This window comes from Athalia rosae, chromosome 4, assembly GCF_917208135.1.
Source record: "Athalia rosae chromosome 4, iyAthRosa1.1, whole genome shotgun sequence".
In the NCBI taxonomy this organism is placed as follows: domain Eukaryota; kingdom Metazoa; phylum Arthropoda; class Insecta; order Hymenoptera; family Athaliidae; genus Athalia; species Athalia rosae.
This window is the reverse complement of record NC_064029.1, coordinates 13,534,686-13,542,831: the sequence shown is the minus strand read 5'-3', so window position 1 is coordinate 13,542,831 and position 8,146 is coordinate 13,534,686. Positions and strand designations below refer to the sequence as shown.

The following is an 8,146-nucleotide window of genomic DNA, read 5'->3' as shown; positions in this document are numbered from 1 at the left end:
TTAGCCAAGGTGGGACGTACCTAGAGAGAGCCTCGTATTGCCGGTTATATTCGCGACGAATCGAAACCTCCTCCTTCTAAAGTTCAACTACTATATCTATACGAAGCCAGTGGGTATACACACGTATATTTGCACACGTTAGACATCGCGTGTACACTCGTGTTCGATACAGCGCAATTGTGGGAACGAAAATTTTTATATTCGGAATATCCATTTTAGAAACTATCCGTCGAACTCTCCATATTCGCAATGCCACCTTGGTCAACTCCATGTCCAATTACTCAGCTCGATATATATATATATATGCGACTTTGTATATTTGCGGTACACGCCCCGTACACCGCCATCGGCATATTTCAACCGTTTGTTTTCCTTTTTTTGGTTTTGAATTTCATCAAGACTTGCTGGGAAAAACCTTATCGAGTCACATACGTCTGTCGTTATTGCCTAACGAATCGCGATCTCGTCTCAAATCATACCAAAGATCCTTACAAATGAGTCTTCTTTCTACCAAGTCTTGCCGAGTGTCGTTCGAAGAGTTAAAAGTTCAGTTCTGGGAAAGTCTTGTGAGATTATAATGTAAGGATACCCGGTGTTGAGTTCAGAGTTGCACAGAGTTCGTAGAAAATTTATGAGGCGAAGAAACGCTCTGTTATCCCTTCGTTGAGCCAGTATAATCCAATAAAATCTCCTTTTATAGCAACGGCGTACCGTTTTGATAGAAATCAAAGGCAAACTTCCCTTACCGTCAGGGGTTGAAACGCTCTCCGCCTTACCTACTCGGCGCGTACCTTCTGCTGCGCTTGCGATGCACTTTGTGCTCCGTCGATGCAATCCACGGCGACAAAGCTGCATCTAATTTTATAATCTCTCACCTTTTTCTAATCATTTCATCAGGGTTGGTTGAAGAGATTTATTCTGCAAACTACTCGCTACTTTTCTCCACCGTGTTCGATCGAATTCTCATTTTGTCAGTCCTGGTTGATTCGCTGTGAGGTAGGTGCCCGGTGGTCGGTAAGGTGAATTTGTACTTGTCCTATAGATGATGTCGACGCGTTCCTCAGGAGGTTGACGAATGCGCAGAGTTGATAAGCCGGATGAACGTACTCGGTCGATGAATTCAGGGGTGTTTTTCACGGTGTAACAGGTGGTTGAGTTTCTCTCCAACTTTGTTCCTTTTTACTCCTTTATCGACAAAAAGGTAAAAGTAAATCTGCAGCTTATGAGCGGTGCTGCGTTTCAACGCCTCTTAAAAGGCTAAGCTTTTCAACGGGCTATTAACGATCAAAAAGGATTAGATGTTGCCCACAGTTTCAGAGAAAATTTATGTATGCATTTATTGTAAGATCGTATTCCTGACTTTGGATGATAAATTTTTTTTTTTCCTCCAAATCACATCAAACTGATCCTTTAGCTTTTCAACTTAAATCGAACTCACCAATGAGTTGAGAGGAATCGCAAGGTTTTATGCGAAAGAACTTTGCTGAAAAATATCGCTGAAAAGTGGGTGCGAGATGTGATTCTTCTTGCTTGAAAAAATCTTTATTAATTTCAACAGAGTTACAATATTTATCACAAAGTCATAATACTACATTGGTTGAAAATACTGACCGCTTCGGATCATTTGGGAAACATATTTTTGAACAACGTAATTAATTTTAAGTTCTAATACATTAAGTTAAAGTATGTAGTAAAATAGATATAATTATTTACAAAAGCTATTTACACTTAAGGCGTTAGACTAACGATACTTTAAAGCTGATTTTAGTCTTTAAATTGAGAGAACGCACGATTAACGCATGTCCAAGTTTCACTATATTCGCAATCCTTGTCAAAAGATTTACCAAAAAATATGTATTCAGCTTTCTTTTCACTCTGCGTAAAAATATCCAATTTTTACTTCTACGTTTACATACCATGACTCGCATCTTAACAATAAGTAGTTTAAACAGTCAACGTAAAAAATCATGTCACTTAAATCTAAAGGTACACGGGCTTCGCCACTAATTAACTAAGTCACTGTAATATCGTCTCTAAAATTGAATGGCGCCCCATACTTCGAGGGTTTCTTCTTTCTTCTTTTCCCCATTCTCGAATCGATGAGATGACCCGCCCCTGATCAAATATTTCAGCAAAAATTTACCACGGTCTCCACATATCACCGTTTCCTCCCGGTCCCCTGGCACATTCGTCGTTATCGTTGCGCGAGCTGGGACCAGCCGAAGAGGAAGGTTTACTCGAAAGATCTTCGACGGAAGTTGGAGTTTCGCGATCCCCGGTCGATTTGGCTGTTGAAAAAGTGGTCGAAGGAACGTTCACCGAAGCGGTTGAACTCGAAGCCTCGTAGTACTTCGGTCTTTTGTCGGATATGGCCAACAGACTCTCCGAGTATGGACGTTTCAGGGTTTCTCTTCGGGTGTAGATGGAGTTCCGGTTGTAAGATCTATCGGTAATCACTGATAACGGGAGTCTCAGAGCTGGAAGAGATGAGCCAACGTTCATAGCCGATATCGGTTCCGGTATTTCCGCTTTCGAAGCTTTCGATCCGAGCGCAACCGTCTTTACGTCTACCTTGACCTCCGCGAACGAGGAAATCGGAGATTTCCTGTCGCTGGACGAACTGATCTGAGCCTTCTGTGTTTCCGGCGATGAGAAACTCTTCGACGACGAAGAGGGCGGGCTCTGATCGGGAACCTTGAATAAATTATTCCCGGGCGAATTAGCCTGGGGATAATTCTCGGAGTGGTGACTCTCCTCGCCGAAGCTCGACGTAGAAGTCGAAGGGCTGAGCAGAGGGCTGTGCGATCTGTGTACGGCGGTGAAAGCTGAGGAGGGTCCGATTCTCGACGAGGCTTCGTTTGCCGGTGGAAAAAATGGAAAGTTCGCCGATATGCCCGCCGATTGTGGAACGAGAAGGGCTAATTCGCCGTTCGGTAGACGACTCGGTATCAGTTGAACACCGCTGGGTATTTGGATCCTCGCACTTCCGTTATTGTTCTCGTCGCCGCTCTGAAAGTCGCTCTGAAAGCCAACTTTCACTTCCGGAAACACTCGTTCGGGCATATAAGGGACGTAATGACTGTAGAAAGGTGCCATTTGCTGTAGGTTTGACACGCAGCTATTCAGGTGCGACACCAAACGCTGTCTCACGACGGGATCAACGTTCTCCAAGTGGCTGACGTATCTCGACACTTCGGTGGCGCATTCCGAAAAACCCGATCTGAATTTCGTCAGAACTGCCGGATCCGTGGCCACCGCTGTCGTCAATTGCTGACGTTGTACCGTCTGCAAGTGTTTCACCGTCATCTCCAGGATGTCAGCTTTTTCCAACTTGGAGTGCCGCGCCGGCTGAAATCAGAAAATAAACCAACTTATCAGTATCATTGAAGGCTCAAGTGCGAGTGAGAACTCTGTTGAACGTCAAGACGATGAAAGAGATTTTTCAGCTCGTGATGCAGAAAATAAGAGTGATGGGCTATAAATAACCGGATTTAAAAACCCTGAGACAGGATATCCATCGGAGGCGAGGGCGCGGGATATCGCCCCGGGGCTTAATGTAAGATAATTTATTTTCGCTACCGATCCGAGTAGCCTGCCATTACTGAAATGACGTAGCTGTCTAAGCATCGTACGCGATTACCGTCGAGTTCGCGTACCCAGCAGTGGGTACCGTACGGCCGATTTCTCTGGATCATTCGCCGTGCTGCCGCGCTGACTACGGGGAAGCCGAACGATCCTTAAAGATATTTTGAGCCGGAGGGTTCGTCGTGACTCGATCGCAACAACGACCGTGGATCGATTTCTATGGAGGAATAATTACACGCGATGAAACTATCCATTACCCCGTTACTCCGAAGGATCCCACGTGTCTCTCTGCGCATATAAATCGTGTTCGTTCTCAATTAACTTGAACTCGCGCGATCGATTATTTTATACTTGTTAAACGCGCCTATCGATTTTCTACATCGACGCGACGCTTCAATTTTATTCGTTGTCACAGCTGCTGTGTGAAATCCGAGTATCGGCACGGCAATCGCTTCGTATAAACTACGAAACGCTGCACGTACGTATAATAAATACAAACGTACGAGTTGAAATAATATGTGTGAGCGAGAACTCCCATGCGAACCGTGAGAGTCGGCTTTATAATTTTGCAATAATCCATTATAAGTTGTAGGAACGTACAATAAGCGGTTAAATCCGGGTATATATAATATCTTTTCAGTGAAAACGATTTAAAAAGCTGAAAATTTTTTCTTTTTCTTTTCTTCTTTTTCTTCTCTTCCTCTTCTTTCCAGTATTACGTTAGAATTAATACTATTTTTCAACGGTTCGAGTGAGAACCGAGTTTATAACTGAGTTCGGGTATACATATAAGTATATACATCCCTTTACACCAGCCTCTCAATGACTCTGAATAGCGGTGTTAGCATGGTGTTATTCTACGATCCTTTTGTGTGGATTTATCCTCTAGATTTGTATGCTAAAGGTTTGCGTTCGCATTTTTATGGTAAAGTCTGTGGTCTACTTGACAATAGGCGTGGGAGTCGCGGTGTCTGCAGGCATTATGTTAAAGAGTTACTCCTGTGGGAATCGCTTTCATTCATATTGCCGACTAGTAGTCGCTTCAACTACCTATATATTCCACTTGCTCGTATATACGGGCGTGACTGTGTAGTATAAAACCACGTGATGCGTTTACACACAGGTTGTACGTACGCGAACACCCACCCTGCGGTCGTTAACTGGAGTACAGGGACGATATTTGAAAAAAAAAAAAAAAAAAAAAAAAGTAAAAAAAAAATCGTTAACAAATTTTTGGAACTTATCAAATTTTCATCTCAGATTTTCACCGACACCTGCTGAAAATCCCGTACATTACGAACGAATGAAGCGAAATAAGAAAGGAGAGTGAAAAAAAAAAATGGTTGTAGGTAAAAAAAAAGGGCGGTTACTGTATTTTTTTTTTCATCCCGAAGGAGCAAGGAAAAGGGAATCTCCGAAGATGATACGGTCAACAATAGAGGCGACTGAGGAACCTGAGATGAGTTTTTAATAATTATTTGGAGGTTCCCACGAACGCGGGGGGCGTTTCGTACGGCTATACGGACGAACGGATGGACGGGAGAGACAAGTGTGAGCAGGTAGCGGAAGTCATCTGGGCGGATCGGGAGAACGGTGAGAGAGTATAATTCGTCGTCGTCGCATGCATCGCACGGCAGTGTGCATGCAAGATCGATCTAACAGGATCAAGTTTCCGATTGAGACGAGAATATCTCACTGCCCAAAGAGCTACTGCAGGGCCTACGGGTAGAGGACATTCGAGTCCTGGACCGGTTGGCCACGTCCAGATTATACGGTGTCAACCGTGCGAAAGCAAGGATTATATTTTATCGTAACTTCATCCACTTCGATTACAATTTTTGTGGGATAACTTTATTGTCCCGATTTTTCGTTTCGTTATTTTTTGTTTTTTGTTTTTTTGTTTTTCTGCTACGCACGCCGATAATTGGGGTGGATCCGAGGGAGGATGGAGAACGAGAGGCACCGTGAGATGACATTGTGAATAAATATCGAGGGATCGTGATTATAAACGAGATCCTTTGAGAGGTGAAATTCGCTTCGAAGTATCTCGAGGCAGTTGAGTACCGTTGCTGCACCATGAGCGGCGCGCGTATGCGGGCGGCGTGCACATCGTTCCCACGGATCGGCATCTAAAATACTAAAACAAAACTTTAACCCCCTCGCGGTGACGTCACCCCTTCAGCACCATGTTAAATAAATGCCGTCAGACAGGATCACCAGAAATTCTCTCTGTGTATTCGTCTCTCTCTCTCTCTCTCTCTCTCTCTTTCGTCCACTCTCGGGGAACCTGGTCAAATATTTACGAACGTAGAGGTAAGAAAAAAAAGGAAGGGAAGGAAGGTGGTGAACTGAGAAAGAAGTCGCTGGCAAACAAAAGCGGATAAGAAACGAGAGAAAATCTAACTTTTCTGGGTCAATGTCAAATTTCCACGACCAAATTTTATCTCGGACTTGTCACACGCGTCCATGTCAAAGTTCAATCCTCGCGAAAGCCGAGTAGAATATTTTTCGCCGTCGAAACGTTCGCCCAATGTTCGCGTTCGCGAAAAATCGTTTTCGCAAATAACATAGAGCATCGATATCCGTGACGCCCGAGCTTTCAATTAACCCCCCCCCCCTCAGCGCGAACTTGAAATCATTGTATCGACGAGCGATACGTCATCGGCAGATAATCACGTTATTCGCGACAACGTGCCGACGAATCTATTTATAGTAAAAACAGAGCACGTGACTAGGGCTTTCTTCGCTATTACGTACCGTAAGCCTACATGTCAGCTGATCGCAAGAACCAGAATCGTGGTAGGAACGAAATACACATTTAGAGAGAATATTTGAAACTTGATGCAGGTTTTGGAAGTTTGATAACAAAGTGAACTTACATCCTTTTTCATTGCCTCGAGGATCAAGCTCTTCAATTCATCCAGACATTGGTTTATTCTCGCCCTTCTTCGCTTCTCCATTATTGGCTTGTTGCTCTAAACAGGAAAAGAAAATATAAAATGAGGGTAGCTCTCGATTGATTAACTGATTTACACGGTACACAATTGATAAAAAAAAAAATTTTCCAATGAACAAGTACTTCTAACGCATAGATTCGAATTTCTCACCCTTCGTAGTTCAGCCTTCGACATTCCGGCTTGGGACATTTGAGGCTCGAACTCTTCCTCGCTTCCTGACATTTTGTAGCTGTAGTAATCCACCATTTATAACAATTTGCAATTTTTGTTCAGCCGTAATTATATGTTAATCGTCTCTCCTGACAATTAATTAAGGTCGACTTTTTTCACACGTATTATTATTATCCCCGCATGATGTGGATCGTTGATACATGCGCGAGCGGGTGTAAATTCCGCAACTTCACACCGACAATGAGTATTAAAAATATTAAGGAAACACGCACACACTTCAAAACTTAATCTATGTATGTATATTAAAATGAAGAATGAAAAACGTAACACAAATAATTAAAAAAATAGTTTTATTTTAATCGACGACAACGTTTTCGTTGAATTTTGCTTCGTTCTCGCCCTCCTCGTAGATTATTTTAGATGTTAATCAATAATCGTAACTCGATTAACAGTGAAGCACATTTCGAAAAATCGGATATCGATATTCAAAAAACTTATTCACAGAGTCAAAAATTTATTTACAAAATGTTCGATGAACACAGCGATTTTCGATCGTCCCAGAAACTTCGCGATGGGGTGATCACCTTGTCTGGTGACGACCCGGTCAGGGTGTGGAGGGTTACTGTTTGACGTTTACGAATTCGAAGACCGCATGCCGATGCAGTAGCGGCTGCGAAGTGGGGGGCAATTTAAATGTGGTGGGGAGAACTGGCAGGCTGCATGAAAACGTGGTGCATCTAGGAAGTGGGGGTAACACGGAATCTCAGCCCTCAACAGACCTGTTGATGTGTGGGAATTCACACCGATTTTCCCAAGGTATTCGATTATCCCGGACCAGGCGAACCGAAATTAATCTCTAATTATCACTAACGAAGAAATACAGAATAACTCATTTTTGCTCTTCAGAATTAAGAATACGGTTCGAATCCAAAAATTAAAAAAAAAATGCATGGGCGTTGAAAATAATATTCAGACTCTACCTATGAAATCCTTTCGAGTCTCCTCTTAAAATGTTGTCAAAAAATATTTGGGGTTGCCTGAACGCATTCTCATTACAAATTTTAACTTCATTTTTTTCCCTCGCAATAAGGATGTTGAATGAAATAATACAGCGTCTGTTGATCCCACGAATGCACGAGACGGAGAAGCATCTGATAAAGAAATTCAAACAAAATGTAGGCATACCTATATCCATATGTGTGAAATGTTCGCGTCACGGGGACGTGCGCATGCAGAGGGAATACCTTTATGTTAAGAACGACTCGAGTGTGCCTTGATATATTCCGTTGCTCGCGAACGTTTGTATATATACGGTGAAAATTTCGCCGCGATTACAAGTGGAAAAAATTCGATAAAGAATTTTTGTTAAAATCGTGGCGCGAGTCCGAAGTGGTCGGCGGCACGCTTACGAGTTACAACACTCTGCCAACGAG

General features: G+C 43.0%; 1 protein-coding gene across 1 annotated transcript; it reads right to left on the bottom strand.

Moving 5' to 3' along the window:
- Positions 1–1,532: 1,532 nt before the first annotated feature.
- Positions 1,533–7,484, bottom strand: LOC105693633 (protein hairy). Its single transcript, XM_012413687.3, has 3 exons — positions 6,693–7,484; positions 6,465–6,560; positions 1,533–3,348 (listed from the first exon to the last, which is right to left on the bottom strand). The coding sequence occupies exons 1-3, from the start codon at positions 6,786–6,788 to the stop codon at positions 2,140–2,142; spliced, it is 1,401 nt and encodes a 466-aa protein (XP_012269110.2). The 5' UTR covers positions 6,789–7,484; the 3' UTR covers positions 1,533–2,139.
- Between the last annotated feature and the right edge of the window lie 662 nt (positions 7,485–8,146).

Bases quoted from the DNA above. Each gene is read 5' to 3' on its own strand.
- LOC105693633 (XM_012413687.3), bottom strand. From the start codon at position 6,788: ATGGTGGATTACTACAGCTACAAAATGTCAGGAAGCGAGGAAGAGTTC. The intron at 6,561-6,692 runs GTGAGAAATTCG...TTTCCTGTTTAG, and splicing joins CGAAGGCTGAACTACGAAGG to AGCAACAAGCCAATAATGGA. The intron at 3,349-6,464 runs GTAAGTTCACTT...TTCTGATTTCAG, and splicing joins TCGAGGCAATGAAAAAGGAT to CCGGCGCGGCACTCCAAGTT.